General features: G+C 60.4%; 3 protein-coding genes across 3 annotated transcripts; 2 read left to right on the top strand and 1 right to left on the bottom strand.

Moving 5' to 3' along the window:
• Positions 1-585: 585 nt before the first annotated feature.
• On the bottom strand, positions 586-4,064 carry RIM9 (regulator of ime2). Its single transcript, XM_047991689.1, has 3 exons — positions 3,266-4,064; positions 1,880-3,206; positions 586-1,817 (listed from the first exon to the last, which is right to left on the bottom strand). Exons 1-3 carry the CDS (start codon positions 3,459-3,461, stop codon positions 1,310-1,312), a joined length of 2,031 nt encoding a protein of 676 aa, XP_047847701.1. The 5' UTR covers positions 3,462-4,064; the 3' UTR covers positions 586-1,309.
• A 3,080-nt stretch (positions 4,065-7,144) lies between these two features.
• JDV02_009985 (uncharacterized protein) lies at positions 7,145-9,605 on the top strand. Its single transcript, XM_047991688.1, has 2 exons — positions 7,145-8,086; positions 8,143-9,605. The coding sequence occupies exons 1-2, from the start codon at positions 7,290-7,292 to the stop codon at positions 9,350-9,352; spliced, it is 2,007 nt and encodes a 668-aa protein (XP_047847700.1). The 5' UTR covers positions 7,145-7,289; the 3' UTR covers positions 9,353-9,605.
• A 4,646-nt stretch (positions 9,606-14,251) lies between these two features.
• JDV02_009984 (uncharacterized protein) lies at positions 14,252-17,319 on the top strand. The gene is made up of 2 exons (XM_047991687.1): positions 14,252-15,271; positions 15,362-17,319. The coding sequence occupies exons 1-2, from the start codon at positions 14,820-14,822 to the stop codon at positions 16,410-16,412; spliced, it is 1,503 nt and encodes a 500-aa protein (XP_047847699.1). The 5' UTR covers positions 14,252-14,819; the 3' UTR covers positions 16,413-17,319.
• The last annotated feature ends 118 nt before the right edge of the window (positions 17,320-17,437 follow it).

Here is a 17,437-nt window from a genome sequence, read left to right as displayed (position 1 = left end):
CCTTCACACACGCCCCACGAGGCAATCCCAGGAGCGATCAACTCCTCCGCCTCGAACCTGCTCTGCGTTTCAGGACTCCGTATTCTCTCCTGTCAAAGCTTCTCTTCGACTGTTTGTTTCTCGTTTAAGCCCTCTTTTTTTCTCGTAAAAAATGATCGGTGTGGGAACAATTCGATCCAGGCGCTGGGCGATGACGAGGGCGACGAGGGCGAACGACGGGCGGGGGTGTGTGGCTAGCGGGTAGGTCCTGCAAGACCCCACCTGTCAATTCCTGTGCCTGAGGTTGATCTCCTCCGCGAATCCCATGCTCCCCAACGCCCGCCCACCTCCTTGGCTCGCTCTCCATCCTCTTGGTCTCTGAACTTTGGACCGGGTGAGTGGACCAGGGCCCTTGGCTCGACGTGTACTTGGTCTAGGGGCTTTTGACTGAGTTGGCCAGGGCCTGGCATCGCGCCTGGGTACGTGCGAAGCAAACCGCCACCCGCAAGGCCCCATCGTCAACCACACGCATCACCCAAGCACCAAGTGCGCCACACCCGCGCCCCAGCAACCCATCGCGCACATCGGACGCGCTTCTCGCATAATGTCCCTGCATGCATCGCATTGGCTATCTACCTACTGCTTTACCCAAGCACTAATAGTAGGGGTGCAAATGTCCATCTACATGCCGTATCTGTCTGCGTGCTGTACTACCTACCAACGTATAGGTAAGGTACGAGCTAGTTTACTCGTGCAGCTGCGTATTAGTGCACGTGCCCCGGCATCACCAGCCTAGCCAGTCGGCATGCCTACCAAAATCGCATTCCGCAGCTCGAGTCCAGTCCGTCAGAGTAGACCACCCATCCAGAAGCGCCACCCCCACTGTCTGGCACTTCTCACGTGCCCGGGCGACGAAATTGGCGTCGCGCCTCCCACGCCCTGACCGCCCCGCACACTGCAGAAGGGGTCGGGCAACACTATGCAAGCCTCTAGCAACAAAGGTCCTTGTGTATCCTCAGAGCTTTTCGCGTCCGATATATGTGTAAGAAATGAGTGGCTGACAAAGCAGGCAAGTCCGTCCAGGGCAGAACATGGTGACTTCGAAGGCAAGTTGGAGTTGAAAGGATCGTCTCGAAGAGGAGGTGGAAGTTTTACGGAACATGTAGTAGTAGTCGAACCATGTGGCCGAGGACGTCTTGCCAGCGTCAGGAGCCCCCGGTGTACTGCCTATGATCTGATGGCGGAGGGCGAAGGATCATGTGAAGTAAGAAAGTCGAACCGATGTCTATTTACGTCGCGCGCCGCCAGAACCATTTGTTCCCGGCCATCTTCACATCGCACCAGTCGGATAGGCGCTGCCGGGAATCATGCCTGGCCCGGCTCCCCTGCTGCCCGCCCTCGCGCGGTTCCCTGGCAGCTGGAAGTCTGGGTTGTTCAGCAGCATGTCTTGGCGTTGCTGATGTTGCGGTACCGGGCGGCGCTGCTGCGGCATCGGTGGGTGGTTCGGGTTCCAGCGCGGGTTGACCCCCCGCTGCGAGATGGATGTGAAGTTGGACCGCTCAGACTCTGCAGGGCTTCGTGACCCACCAGCCGCGGCGCGGACGTCATCGTAGTCGTGCTCGGCTGGCGGCGGCGGCGCATTGTTCGGCCGTGTCGGGGCCGCGAATCGGGGGTCCACGTCCTCGTAGTAGTTGGCGTTATGCGGCGCGTTCACGGGGGGCGTGTTCCGCCCAGAGAGCTCGGCAGCCCCCCGAAGATGCGAGCCACCTGGTGAGGCGGCCCGAGGCGATGTACGGCCATTGTTGCCGGCCCAAGCGGCTCGTGGCGGAACGTAGGCGCTGCGCATCCGCGTTTTAGTTCATTGATGCTTCATTAGTAGGGGAGGCGTCGGGTGACTCACTCGTCCGTGCTGTACTTGCTTCCCTCGCTCAAGATGGTGTCATGGCGGTTCGGAGGGCGGCCTTGCTGCAGCCCAACCATGCCGGCGACGTCTGTGTCGCTGTCACGAATGCTCCCGCCGTACTGGCCATATGCGTTGGGCGGCGCAAGGGGCGTCGAATCCATCTCGACCGGCCGGTCCATGCCTCGCGCGTTAGAGGCGCCGAGCAGAGGTGGTGGCGATTCTGCCCTGGGCAAGTCACCCGCGCCAGGGTTGTAAGGCGCATAGCTAGTGTTGCCACTGTTGAGACTGGGCGCAGAGGCATTGCTGGGCGCGGCCCAGCCATTGTCCATGGTGTCCGTCTGTTGCCTGTAGTACTGGCCCTGTCCATTCAATGGCGGCGGGCTACGACCATCTCCTCTCGGTCCGTAGCCGCCTCGCGGCGGCGGCCCGTACCCGCGTCCACCGCGCGGGCCGCCTCTGGGTGGAGGCCCGTAGCCTCCGCGGCTTCGCGTCGCAGCGCCGTAAGGGTCGAACGCGCCACGGCCGTACCCTCCACCACGGCCTCTATAGCCCCCGGCGCCGCCCATGTCGCCCCCGCGATTCATGCGATCGGCGGATGGCATACGAGGCACACCGTGCGCATCGGGTGGTCCATTGGGGTTGCCGTAAGGATCTCGCGAAGGGGTTCGTCTCGCGGCGTTGTAAGCGGCCACCTCTCCGGCGTTGGCCATTTCGCTGTGAAAGGCGGTCGGCGACGTCTGCGTGGGGCTTCGTTGGGTCAGGGGGATTCGCTCGTCGCTAACTTGATCCTCCTTCCGGCTCTCAAACGTCGCGAACGTAGGCAGGCTGTCGGCAGGTCCAGAGTTTCCTCCGCTCACCATGGGCATGGTAGGCTCGGCAGCGGTGGTGGGAGAAGGCTTCGACTGTCCCTCTCTGTTGTAATAATTTTCCCCGCTCATTTCTGCGTTTTCGGCAATGCGCTTCTGCCGCGCCTTTCTGCCGACAACCGTCCTGCGCATGGCGCAAGAGACGACGGCACTCAAAGCAATTAGGATCGTGGCAGCCAGAACCACGTATGAGCCCCAGGCCATGTGGGGGATGAAGAGGAGCACATCGACCAAGAAGGCAAGCAGGGTGACGAGGAAAGTGATGAGCATGAGGATGAAGAGGACGAGGAGGTATCTCGCCGAATGAGACGGCGCGTGCAAATGGGAGACGACGGCCATGACGAACATGGCGAGCGTCAGGGCCGCGGCGATGGGATGTACAATCAGGACCGCCGACAGCGTATCCCGGACGCTGGTCGGCAAGTCAAAGGCCTGCTTCTCATTGTCGAGGAGTTTCCCTTGCTGCGTGTCAGTCCAAAGCGACCCCGTCCGCAGCGCCAAAGGGGAAAAGACATACCAGTGTCGTATCCTATACCGATGGGACTACACTTGCCGCCATCCCTGCAGTAACCAAAGACGCCAAAGGTGACATCTTTGAACTTGCCCAGCGGGACGAATTGGGTAACCGGGATGGAGATGACGGAGAGGAGAAGCAGGACAAAGGCCGCGAAGAGCAAGACCGACAACGGCGTGGCCGGCCGTAGCATCCCCATGATGAGGCGGCGCTATGCCAGCGGCGTCAAAATGACGCGCACGAGGATATCGTGGGACCAGCGGCGCCAGGTGGTGCGAAAGGAGGCGCAGTTGTCGGCTCATGGGACAAGGAAGAGAGGGGGAAGTAAAGAATGAGCAAAAGGAAGCGGTCGTCGAACGGGAAGCAGGGCCAGCTGTCGTGTTCACAGGCTCATTGGGCCACCCAGTATTGGGAGCTGTCAGATTTCCCAAGCGACAAGCGGCGGGCGGGCGGGCGAACGGGGCGATGAGGCGACCAGCGAGCAATCTATCGTCTACCACGGCGGCCGCGAGAGCCCATGCAGCCCTCTCAGGGGTAAAGGCGAGGTGAGGCGAAACGCAGCAGCGAAATCGTAACGGCGGCGGCGGCGCTCGCGGAGCAGGCAGTCAGTCGTTTGGCCTCGTCGTCGACGTCGTCACGGCAGGCCAGTCCGCTGATGTCGAAGGTGCGAGTGCAGAGACGGGCGTCGAGACTGTTGACGACCAAGAACGAGAGCCGGCCGGGCAGCAGGTTCCAGCGGTTGGCTGGTGTGGCCTTGTCTGAGACGAGGGGGGTGGAGCGGAACCCCCATGGACGACTGGGGTTGCTAGGGGGGGGTCGGTCGTGGTGGAGGAGGCACCACCTCGAAGAGGGCGAAGTGGATGATATGATTGTGTGGTGGCCGCGGCTAAAAAGGTCCAGGTCCACTGGTCCAGGCACAACCACTGCTACCTTAGTTAGGTACCTACGCTAAGAAAACGACGCGGGAAGCCCACCTTCTCGGTAGCTGCTAACAGTACTACCCTAGTACGTACTGTCCTCAACCTTGGATCAGGGCAATGCAGTGGAGTGCGAGGGCGGTTGCGCCAAGTCGATAATGGAAGCTCGCAAAGCCGCCGAGAGAAAAAGGCTCGGGGGGCTGGAGACAACAGCAGACACCTTGCGTGCGTACGGAGTACAGTACTGCACGATGGCGCACAGTACGAGGCGGGATGAAAATGCCCACGGGTCGCAAAGTGGCCATGGCCTGGCGCGGCGCCTTGGGTGAGTTAGTGCTCGCATTTGGCTCGGTGGCTTCCACGATGCAGGCTGCGGCCTGGGGGCAGGCGACAGCCACCACCAGCGGGGGACCACTGCTTGCGCAGAGCGGGTACTAAGGCAAGGTACTTTGTACGGGGTACTCCGTAGGTACGCAATCGCATGTTCTGACGGGATGCATGTCCACCCGCAACTCGATGGCACCCTATCCCGGGGGCGGGACGGCGGCCGCTGTGGTCCTGGACAGTGGCAGGGGGGGGAGAAGGTGTGCTCCACCCCGGCCCTGTGCGCGCAGTGGATCAATTCCATCCATCTTGGTCTGCCCTAGACTGATGGATGCCCTCGATGCTTGGCAATGCCTTGGAAGCGGCTGGCCGCCTTTTTCTGGATGCGTGGCCGGCGCGCGGACGCCCAATCCAACTCAATTGCGCATTGTCATGCAGCCAGGCGGGTCATGCAGCCATGTATGTACTATGCTGTCGCTCTCCTCTTGTTGATTGTCTTGGACGCTGCAAGACCCATGCACCTTGTCTTGTCTTGGCTTGCCTTTGCCTCGCCTGCGTCACGCGTGGAAGCTGCAGGCTTTTTGTGCGTGCCACACCACACAAATCCGATCTCAGAGGGCTGGTGCTGTTCCTGCAGCCCCAGAGGCAGTCATGTCCGTCGTCCCCGTCGCCGCAGAAGCGACTCGTCGGGGGGTGCGGACGGGGCCGAGACAGGCTCCAGCATCAATCATGTGCAGCAAGAGGGACCCGGGGGATCATGCGGGATCGGAGTCGGTGATCGTCGACGAAACTACACGAGTGCGACGAGTGCGTCGCTCCCGCGTCACTCCCGCGTCGCAGGAGAACTCGTGCACACTCGTCATCCGTCTGTACGGAGTGCGTGCATACATGTACACGCATACAAGACAGCCCCCCCCCCCGGACTGTCGGCTGCACTGTAAGATCGTGTACTTTCCTCTTCCAGCAGGTGGCCCTCCTCTCTTCCACCCCACCTTGAACGCGTGGAATCTTCGGAATTGGCTGGGCTGGCTGCCCATGTCGGGGGTGTTGGGTCGATGGGCTCCGCCGCGACCCCGTTAATAAGGCCCATACTTAAGTACACGGGGTCTGGGGCCAATGCTTGATGGCCGCGTCGAGTCGTTGCGGTTGTTTGCTGCATCGTTGCTTGCGAGCCCTCCAGATTCGTGTAGGTTTTAACTTACCGTGCTGCACAGTACAGTACGAACCTACCTACTGCGAGGACGTATACGTGTGCAGAATAGGTACGTACTAATCGTATTCTCGGTGTTGCACGCACCGCGACCGCCGCCGGCACCGGGACCCCATCCCCATCTCTCTTTCTTCTCTCTCTCCAGCTCGCCAGCTCAGGCACCAGGCACGAGACTCGGTGGTGGTGGGCACACAAGCCAACAACAACGGTGGTGCGGTGAGACGGACGGGGGGGCCTGGAAGTGGCTCCGGAAATGAGGCGCCACGGTTTCCTCATGCCGGGGTGGTTTGTGTTGCGCCATTCTGTGACACTGCGCCGCGTACTTTTCGTAATCCCTCGTCTCTTGGAGCTGGCCATTGCAACGCCTCCTGACGATTGTTCGAACGCATGGGGTAGATGAACTACGTATGCCGAGCATTCAAGCGGACAGTCGCCTCCGCGCAACTCTATCCCGCGCTTGGAACATGCTTTTGTGGACGATGCGTCCTCCCCCGCACCGGCAAGAAAGCCCAACACGAAGAAACTCGTTGCTCTGGCCCGGGCTCGCCAATGACCGCTGACGAGGCAGTACAACGGACGGACGACGAGAGGCATCAATGATGTACGGCTCCGGCTGCAAGGCCCGTCTGACTGGGGGCCACGTTCGGCTACGGTGCCATTTTTAGCAGCGTCCGGCGTGGCATGCTGCCGCGCTGGTTGGATCTGCACATGCATTATTCACGCGTTGGCCATGGTGTTTCGCCTTTTTGCATCGCGCTCCATACAGTGAGTGCTTCACAGTACCTTGGATGGCATTGGTCCACGATTCGTGTGCAGTATTCATGCGTGCATGTACCGATTTCAGCATGCTGCTCTGCTCGTCATACTCTCGTATAGGCATTGCACACCTGGGTCGGATCTCGTCGACGATGCGTTGGATTGATGCGTCGCATTTGTATCTGCAAAGCCGGCATGCTTGTAGCGTAGTTACCCTAGAGTGAGACCCGCTCTGCGCGAGACTGATCTATATTGGTCGTGACTGATGGACAGCTTGATTTTGTCATGGCAGGGAGTGTGTGCGCGGCTTGAAAGCTCTGTCCCGACTTTCATGCAAGTGCCTATTGATGTGTGACAGCTGAGCTTGAGCCAAAAAAAACGCATGCGCGCTGGATACGTCACCATGGAACCCGGTGACTGTCTCGCTGGATGCAGCTCCGACGCCGGCACTTGACACTTCAGTACACGTTGTAATTGCCATTGATGAGAATCAGACGATTTGTATAGAGGACGAGGATAGCGGGATATTCTCAGTGCAGAGCCGGAGAATTGCTGAATTCAAGGGACTCGCAACACGCCGCGCGTGCCCTGGACAATGGGTCGTGCAATCAATTGGCCGAATTCCGGGGGTCCGGGGTTCGCGCTCAATTGAACCCTCCGACCAACACCGGCGATAGCGCACTCTCGGCGATTGCGATTTCCCGGAGTCGGCCCGTCATGACTTCTTGCACGGCTCCCACCTCGCAAAACATCCCGCCGCCGGTCCGCCAAAACGAGGTCTCCTTGTCCATGTAGACGCACACACAAGGGCCTCCCGACCATGTCCAGCATGCTCCGTCGCCGCATACTGGGCGCGGCCCCCGCGCTGCCAGCCTGTCGCGTGCCTCGAGCCTTTCCCCCTCGGCGTGATGTCGTCGCCGCCCGTCCCGCCATCACGAAGCGCCACGTCCAGTCGTCGGGCGGCCCGTTCAAGCCGCTGCGGCCGCCCTCTCCCGACGAGCTCGGAGCTCCAAAGGCCGCCAAGCAGTACCGCCGGGGCAGGAGATGGACGCGCTGGGCCATGATCACTCTCGCGGTCGGCGGCACCATCTACGCTGTGGACCGCCAGGTCTACGCCTCGGGCTTCGGCCGTACCCTCCGCACCTTCGGCACGACGCTCCTCGTCGCCATCGACTACAAGATCAACTTCCGCCCGGAGCCGATCACGGCCGGCTCAGTCCCCGACCTACACACCCGCAACGCCGAGCGCCTCTTCGACCTGTTGCGTGCCAACGGCGGCCTATACCTGAAGATCGGGCAGGCCATCGCGATGCAGAGCGCCGTCCTGCCGCCCGAGTTTCAAAAGATGTTCAGCCGCATGTTTGACGACGCGCCGCAGGACGAGTGGAAGGACGTCGAAAAGGTCATCAAGCAGGATTTTGGCAAGAGCGTAGAGGAGGTGTTTGGCGTCAGCTTCACCGGTAAGCCGGGCATGGGCGTCATGGAGCGCAAGGCGAGGGCCAGCGCAAGCGTCGCGCAGGTTCACTGGGCCAAGCTGCCCGACGGACGTGAGGTGGCCATCAAGATCCAGAAGCGCGAGATTGCCAAGCAGATTGCCTGGGACCTGTGGGCGTTCAGGTGAGGGTTCCTCTCGACCAGCGCATCGGCCGACTCGGCACTGACAATATGGACAGGACCGTGACGTGGATCTACTCAAAGTGGTTTGACCTGCCCTTCTACAGCATGGTCCCCTACATCACCGAGCGGCTCGAGCTCGAAACGGACTTTGAGGCCGAGGCGAGGAATTCGGAGACGATGCGGGAACTGGTCAACTCGGAGAAGCGCCTCAAAGGCCGCGTGTACATCCCGACAGTGTACCCAGAGTTCACAACGAGGCGGGTCCTCACAACCGAGTGGATAGAGGGCGTCAGGCTCTGGGATAAGAAGGGGATGACGTCGAAATGGCTTGGCGGCCACGGCAAGGGATCGCCAGGCGCGCAAAGTCCGCTGCCGGCCATCGACATGGACGCTACCCGACAGCAGATTCGCACCAAGCCCTCCCAGGAGAAGATCAAGCCGGAGCGCGAGGAGTGGAAGGGAACACGCGGCCGTGGCGGCCTCGGCCTCTCGACAAAGGAGGTCATGACCACCATGATTGATCTCTTCTCGGCGCAAATCTTCAAGTGGGGAGTCGTCCACTGCGATCCCCATCCCGGAAATATCTTTGTTCGACGGTTGCCGAATGGCAGGGCGGAGTTGGTGCTCATCGACCACGGCCTGTACGTGTACATGTCGCAAAAGTTCCGCCACCAGTACGGCATGTTCTGGAAGGCGCTCATGACGTTTGACAACGAGACCATTGTCAAGGTGACGGAGGCGTGGGGCATCAAGGGCGCCGACCTCTTTGCCAGCGCGACGCTGATGCGCCCCTACGAGGGCGGCGACTCGTCGACCTCGGACTTTATGAAGGATCTGGACGGCACGACGTCGAAGGAGCGGCACTACGAGATGCAGGAGCGGATGAAGCAAGGCATCCGCGATATGCTCTCAGACGAGGACAAGTGGCCCAAGGAGCTCATTTTCATCGGGCGCAACATGCGCATCGTGCAGGGCAACAACCAGTACCTGGGCTCCCCCGTCAACCGGGTCAAGATGATGGGCGAGTGGGCGAGCCGCAGCCTGTTCGAGGATCCGAACCTGCCGCTGCGGCAGCGGCTGCAGAATGCGTGGCGGCACGTGCTGTTCAAGGCGGTGCTGACGGCGACGGACGTGGCCTTTTACTTCTTCAAGGTGCGGCAGTGGCTGGGCATCGGGGGCGGCATGGAGGACGAGATGGAGAAGCGCATGAAGGACGTGGCGCAGGACTATGGCATTGAGCTGCAGCACGAGGTGTTTGAAGGGTAGATGGTCGGAGGAGGGAAGCGTTTGCGGGCGCATCATGAGGCGATATCCTACTCTTGGGTCCGCATCGGATGCATAGCATCGGGCATTGGCCACGGCGTTCGGGGGGCTTGGGCTTCATAGATGCAAGAGGCACAGCGATTCAACGCGCACGGGGTATTCAGAAGAGACGGAGCATATCGGGATAAATACCACTCCTCATTTTCTCACAGCCGCTACGGCAGCTTGACTTTGTAGATGTTGGCACAGACGACGCTTATACAAAGAAACTAGTCGCACTCGGACGGGGCGTGCCGCCTCCGCCTGCCGCCGACAAATGTCTGCCTGCCTACCGCGGCGGCCGAGGAACGGTGACGGCGACCGGGACTGAGGAGCTCATTTCCAGAGAAAGGCCGAGCGAGAGGGCGCCTGCTCGATCGGCAGCCCGAACTCGCGGAGCGGATATCCCGCGCCACCCACCCGGGTCCGTCACGCGGCGCGGGCGGCCGGGGGTGCCATGCTTCGTGCCTGCACCCCTTGATTTGACCGGGTAGGGCATTTACTAAGCTCTACTGCTAGTTAACGTTACTACGTACGTGACTTACCTGCGGCTTTGCTCGACACTCTCTGCTGAATCACCCCGGGGACTGGGTAGGTAGTATATAGGTAGGAGATGCCATGCGGATGGGACCAGGCTCAGTTTCACGTCTGCTACTGCTGCTGCGGAGGAGTATGCTTGCTGGTGATTGTGCCTGGGCCGGGGGAGAGTAGTAACCTAGTAGGCAGGTCACTTACTTGTCGAGGGCCAAATGAGCCGGCCCAACCCTGCAATCTTAGTAGCTGGTGTAGCTAGCTGCCTGCGCTGCCTTGCGGCGAGGACAGACGTGGACGCGCTGTTGCCGTTGCTGCTGCTGCTCTCCTCTCTGCTCCGTGTACGAGTGCTAGTAGAACACGCGTAGGCACTGGGCAGATGGACGTGTGTCCTACAAAGGGGGAGGGAGGGGAGAAGTCGGGCCACGCGGGAGGGGAGAGAGAGGAGAGAGCAGGCGGCGGCGGGCGGACGGGACGAATGAGGTGGCGTGGGCGTTTCGGGAGGACGGGGGACCTTGGACACGACGAGACGACGCCCCCCTTGTGAGTGAGTAAGTGAGTGAATGATTGGCAACTGCCCGGCCCATGACGCTCATCAGACGGCAAGGCACGGAAAAAACGTATGTCATGTAACATACGTCGACCGCCACCAAGGGCGGATCGGATCGTGTGGGAAAATCCAACCATTTTCGATCGCGAGAATTTCGCAGTCTCAGCGCCCGAGTAGTAATCATGGCGGCCTTCACCGGGCCCCGCCCCTCGCTCATAACGATTCCTTTCTCTCTCCTCTCTCTTTCTTCCTCTAGCTCAACTCAGAGAGGGAGAAAGAAGGAGAGGGGGGGGGGGGGGAAGCGGTCTCAGCCAACAGACTGAGACATCGTGACGAACACGCGTGTTGGGTTCGGCTGCCCACCGGATTCCCTAGGTCGGCCGGGGGCAAAAGGGGAGAGACACACAGGTGATGAAGCGAGTGTGGGGAGGAATGAACTTTTTTTTCTTTCTTTCTTTCTTTCCTTCTTCCCTTCTTGTCGCGTCTTGGACCATCACGTGTGTCTCCGCGGGTTGCAGTACGTAGTAGGAGAAGTAGTAGCAGTAGCTTCGCGTGGCGAAAAAGAAAGAATTAACACCGCTACGTACTGCTAGGAAGCGGCTGTGAAGGGAGAGATGAGAGACAAAAAAACGGGGTTGAGTGAGTGAGTGAGTCGCGCTGACGACTGCTATCCGGCCTGACTGACATGACAACGAGTGGTTCGTGGTGGTGGTGGTGGTGGCGGCGGCGGCGGCGGTGGCTTCGGGACTTCCAAAGGTTGGTTCCTATGTGCAGTCGGAGGCGAGAGGAACCGCCGAACGAGCGTTGCATGCAGACCAAGAAAAAGGTCCTGCCTGAGCATGCGTGGCTACCTACCTACTTCGTGCCGGTCTTGGTTGTCGCAGATGAGGCCGGGGGGAGGCAGCATGCCCCGTCGTCGTCAAATCTCTCCGAGCCCCTGATAAACAGCGACGGACGGACGGACAGGAGCCCTCGAACGAGGATGATGATGACGGGCGAAGGAGAGAGAGGAACTGCTACGTAGTTATTAGCGCACCGTCCAGCTCGAGCACCGAGCTCCAAGTTGGCCCTTGCAGTACGAACGAAGCAAGTTAAGTACTAGCACTGAATTCGTACCTACTAATGTGCGAAACAGAGTCGTCGGTTGGGAGCTGTCCCAACTCCCGACTATCATTCCTCAGCGGGTGCGCCGGCTGATGGGGCCTTTCCCCCCCTTTTTTTGTCCTCCAATATTTCCGGCCCGCTGGACCCTGCAGGTTGGAAGGGAGGGGAGAGAGAGGGAAGGGGATGGTTAGGGGGGGGGGGGCAAGGCTGCTCCGTCTGCGAACTTGTCGCAGTATTCAAAGAGAAAAAAAAAAGACCAAATTGAACTTATTTTAGTCCTGCTTGTCGTCGTGCTTGGGCCTTGACACGTGCTGTTCAACAAAGTATAAGTGCCGTCCGCTAAAAGGTGAGAGAGATCAAAGCGCTGCCCCGTAGCTTGAGGTGAAGGTGACGATCTTGGTGCGCGTCCCGGAGCAGCCGCAGCGAAGCCCATACACCCACAGAGCAATATCCACATCAATGCTTGGCTTTCTCATGCGACCCCTTTCTCACGAGTGTCTGTGTGTGTTAGCGCCGTCAGCTTATTATTGCCAGGCCAGGCTACAAAAGAAAAAGAACGTTCTGCTGCAGCTTGGGGGCAGCGAGACATGGGGGAGAGGTTCCTTGCCTTGCTAGCGCTGCGTCCAGCTCTCCTCCGGCACGCTAACCGCAACGCGCGCGCTGGGATGGTCCCCCCAAGCGCCCCCCCACCTTCCAGGCACCCTGCTGTAGTGCCTTGCTTTGTGGAAGCGCCCATGCTCCCCCCCGACTTCCAGTTCCATAGCAGTGGGTGGCTGTAAACTACTAACCTGGTACCTAGTGGACATGCATCAAATGCAGCGGCAACCCACCCTTCCCCCCTACCAGGTGGTAAACTTCAGACCAGCCCTGGTAGCTGTTACAGAAGAAAAAGAAGATTTGAAAGAAGATCATCGAGACAGCCGTCGTCACCCGTTGGGGCTGAAACGGCGCAAGATGGCGGCGGCGGGGTTTTTTTTTTTTTTTTTAGTGGCGTGCATTGGACAGCTTTGCCGATGCGCCACCCAGCGGTAATACCGCCGTGTGAACGAACGCACGTACACTTTCGTACTAATGAGTACGAGTGCTGCGCACATACACGAAGTAAGGTAGGGACTTGACAACTGCTCGGCATGCCCACCACCCGCAGCCGCGACACGAAAGGGAAAGGAAAGGGAACCAAAAGTCCCCCCCAGCTTGGGCCTTCTCGTGTACGCTGTGCTGTGTGCTCTCTCGTCGGGTGCGTGCGTACGAGAGCGCGGGAGTGTCACGGAATTGGGGATCATCGGCGCCCCGATTCGCCGCCGCGCTCTGGACTGCCGCCCGTGCCACCCCGTCTGTGCCAGCCACGGCCATCTTGGGTCGGTCGACCGTCCATCCGTCTGTCCATCTCATCCGTCCAGCCAGCCAGTCATCTGCGTTGCCCCCCTCTTCCCGTGCCTCCTCCCCATGGGCGTCGCGCCGCGTGGGCGTGTCGTCCTGTCGTCGTGTCATGTTCGTGTCCTCTCCCCCCCCCATCTGGCCGCCGCGGCGGCCCTGTCTTGTGTTGCCCTGCCCTGCCCTGCCCTGCCGTCCATCAGGTCAGGTACGTCGTTGATTTCGCGGCGGGGACTCGACTACAGCCAGAGGAGGCGTGGGTATTTGAGAGGTTTGGGTGGTGGAGCCAGGGGAGGGGACCATCATCATCTGCGGGCAGTCGGGCGTCCTGCGCATCAACAAGCGCATGAACAACGCCTTGCAGCCGTCGCAGAACAGCGCGCGGGAGCAGAGGGGAGCGGCCGCCTGGCCTGTGTCGAATTGAGGACCGGATGATGGCGGCGGGCATCTCGCTGATTAGGTGACGGTCCAAGCTTTCACTGGGCTGGGCTCTTGGATGCATGCCACCCGCCCGCCCGCCGCCGCCGCCGCCGCCCGTGCCTGGCGCGAGGCCCAGGGCAGTCATGGAGTCCATCCAGGAACAGGCACCCGACCTCCACCTCATCAGTCATGGACCTTGTAAAGGGGAGCTCATCGGGGCCCACGACAGCGCAGGGGACCCGACGGACGGGGAACACAGAACTCATACCCCCGACCCAAGCACAACTGGAAGCAACTTGCCTGCAATGACGGATTGGAAGGTGCCATGGTGCCCAGGTGAGGTACCCACACCACCCGTAGCCAATCGAGCCCCGCCGCCCGTCGTCGCCAGGAAATCCACGGGCGGGCCTCCCCCCCACCTCCACCTCCACCATCCCATCCCATCCACCACCACGACTTATCCACCACCACATCGGGACCCCTGTTCGCGAGCAAGCCCAAGCTGCAACATCCAATGGAGCCCGCTGCTATCAACAAGTCAAGTCGGTAGGTACCCATGCCGTTCATGGATCATCGCGGTCAGGGCCGCCCAATTCACCCGTCCACCTCTCTGACCAGCGGCCGCTTGTCGTTACGCAGCCGCCAGACTGGCTCGTCTTGGGGTGCCTCGTCCTGTTGTTGTTGGCCTGCCTGCCTGCCTACCTTGCCTGCGCAGCAACGAAGGGTAGGGCCACCCCCTTTTCTTTCGTCTGGTGCATTTGCATTGCAGTGCCGAGGCCCCGTCGTCATTCGAGCTCGCTCTCTCACCCTACCCGCACACGATGAGGACCGCCACCACCACCACCACCACCACCACCACCACCACCACCTTGGCGTACGACGTGCCCCCCCCCCCGGGTCGTCGCCCTCTCTTCTCCCACACCACCACACCTCTCCATTCTTCGCCTCTCCTTCTCGATCCATTCCGCGTCCTCCCTGTTCCCGGCCGATCCCGCCTGTTGCGTGGTGTCCCTTCCTTTTTGGCCTCTCTTGCGTCTTATTCTTCTTCGTCTCTCGTCTTGTTTGGCCTGGTCCATCCACCGACAGCCCTGTATCAAGGACAGCCCAGCGGCAAAGCCTCATCCGCCCGCCCACGCGCTTCGCACACCAACCGCGCCGCGCGCAGCTGGCGACGACCCAAATAGCACAAGACAAGCACCCGCGGCAGAGGCTCCCTCCCCTTTCTCGTCCATCGTCTTGCCCTGCTCACCCGGCGTTTCACCTCTACACCCCAACCAACAGGGCTGATTGATCCGACCTGACGTCTGCCCACCCCCCCCTTGGCGGTCCTTGGACCCAGTGGCGCATCTCGTCCATTCCAGCAGCTTGCACCCGCGCCGCCTCGACGTAACCGCCCGCTTCCTTCAAATCGACAGCCGCCCAACCTCTCACGACCTCGTCCGTTTTTCTGTCATGACCAGCCCCCAGCCGCGTCGCTCCAGCTTCGGAATGTTGCTCAAGCGTAGCAAGAGCGGCGACTTTGGCAAGGGCAAGAAGGCTCAGGCTCTTAAAGAGGCCGAGCTCGAGCGCCAGCGCCAGGCCGCTGCATCGCGCATCCCCCCCAAGCTGCCCGAGTTCACCAACCACTCCGAGCAGCTCTCCAAGTCCCTCGGCCACGACCTGCAGCCCTCCGAGCCCGCTTACAGCCTCGCGCCCGGCCATCACGGCGTCAGTCGCGGTTCCGCCGAGGCCCCTCGCACCTACACGGCCGCAAACCACCCGCCCGTCCCCCCCATCCCCTTTGATCCCTATGCTCGCACCGAGAGCATGACGCACCGCGGCCGTTACAGCTACGCCAGCAGTGCCATCAGCACCATCAACAGCCCTCGGAGGGTCCGTAGAAGAAAGGATCCCACTCCCTTCAAGTGAGTCGCCTCGCCCCACGTGTCGTCTCATACGCCCCCACGTCGGATGGGCGAGCGTCATTACGGCAAGAGCTAATTTTCAAATCTCAGTATTCTCGTCATCGGGACACGAGGCTCGGGAAAGACTTCCTTCATCGAGTTTCTCAAGACGGCCTTTGCGCTGCCCGCCCACAAGCGCCCAACCCGCAAGCCCGAAGAGGATGACTTCAAGGTCCCGGCGCCCGCCAGCGGCAATTTTGTGCCCCACTACCTCGAGACGGAGATTGACAGTGAGCGCATTGGCCTGACCATTTGGGACTCGGAGGGCGTTGAGAAGAACCTGGTAGATCTCCAGCTGAGGGAGATGTCGGGCTTCCTGGAGAGCAAGTTCGAGGAGACCTTTGCCGAGGAGATGAAGGTTATCCGTTCGCCGGGCGTGCAAGACACCCACATCCACGCCGTCTTCTTCGTTCTGGACCCGGCCGCGCTCGACCGCAACATTGCCTCGGCTCGCAAGGCTGCAGGCTACCAGAACGGCGGCATCAACGGCCTTAGTAACCGCACCTTTGGCGGCCTCGACAACGACGTGGATCTCCAGGTTCTGCGCGCCCTTCACGGCAAGACGACTGTCATTCCCGTCATCGCCAAAGCAGACACGGTCACGACCAAGCACATGAATGTTCTCAAGAAGGCTGTCTGGGACAGCATCAAGAAGGCCAATCTCGACCCGCTCGAGGCCCTGGGTTTGGACGAGGAGGGCGACGACCTGTCCGGCCGGATCGACGAGGAGGACGAGGATGCCATCGAGGATGAGCAGCATATGATGCCGTCGCCGCCGACGTCTCCCAACTCGAAGCGCCTCTCGAGCCAGTCGATCCGCAGACACAAGGCCCAACCGGAGACCAAGGAGGACGACACGCCATTTCTGCCGCTGTCCATCATCAGCCCCGACCTCTACGAGCCCGGCGTCACTGGCCGGCAATTCCCCTGGGGCTTCGCCGACCCGTACAACGAGACGCACTGCGACTTCCAGCGCCTCAAGGAGGCCGTGTTCAGCGAGTGGCGCGCCGAGCTGCGTGAGGCGAGCCGAGAGCAGTGGTACGAGGGCTGGCGTACGAACAAGCTCAATCGCGGCTCCGGAACGTCTTTTCGTGCCCGATAGAGGTGCCTACTTCTTGACGAAAATGTGAAAGTAAAACGAGGGGCTTGATGTTTTCTTTTTATTTGGTCTCATCGGCACCGACCATGCTCGACCAACAGAACAACTGGACATTTGGCGTTGAAATCGCACATGGGAGCTCTTTTTTATCCTTTTATTTCCCCTCACCTTTCTCGACGTTGCGTCCTAGTTCCGAATACCTCTTGCGTCATTGTTTTTTCTGCACGGCCTGTGGCATACCCCCTTTTATTTGTCTCCGTCTGTCCCCCGTTCTGGCGCCGGAGGGACACGGCACTTTCTGAATTGTCCGGCCCATGGTGGTCGCTTGAATAGAGCACCGCTGGGCGGAGTCTTTGGGATCAGGATTCCGCTTGGATCGAGTCGCCGACCTTTTCTCTCTGTGGTCTTTTCTCGACCCCGCTTTTACCCAAGCAGAGGTGACGACTGCAGAGTCGCACGTTCGCCTTGTCAAGGCCGCGTGCGGTACGACTGGCGGGCTCGCCTCCTAGACGCACCACGTTTTCTTACGACAGTACCCAATTTCTTTCACTCTCGATGTGTTGTTGTTGTTGTTGTTGTCCTCAAGCCCAGGTCTTGACTGAATACAACAGAAGGGCGCGAGATATGAAGCGGTGGACTTTGGTGCCACGCTGGCGGCGACGGGACAACTACTTTTTATCACGACTGCCTAGGGGCCCGTGGGCCGCCATGAGCTGGGAAAGTGTGTGGTGATAACGCTGCTTGTAGACGGCGCGATAGGTAGTTTGGTTCTCCGTGGCGTGTCTCGCTCGCCCTGAATTCGAGAGTGCTTCTTTTTTCCTCTCTCACGAGACGTGTATGGGTTCACTTGTGTTTTATGTTGGCTGTGACGTTGCGACGACTCCCGAAATGTAGGTGCGTATCCAACAAGGCATCTTCGAGCCGCGCAGTGTTTCCAAAACTTGCTTCCCATTACTATTTCGATAAAAGGCTACCAGGGAGGTTATGACGTGTGGCCCGCTGAGTAGTCGATGCATCCCTCCCTCTCC

Source organism: Purpureocillium takamizusanense, chromosome 11 (assembly GCF_022605165.1).
Source record: "Purpureocillium takamizusanense chromosome 11, complete sequence".
Classification (NCBI taxonomy): Eukaryota; Fungi; Ascomycota; class Sordariomycetes; order Hypocreales; family Ophiocordycipitaceae; genus Purpureocillium; species Purpureocillium takamizusanense.
This window is presented reverse-complemented; position numbering and strand designations above follow the sequence as displayed.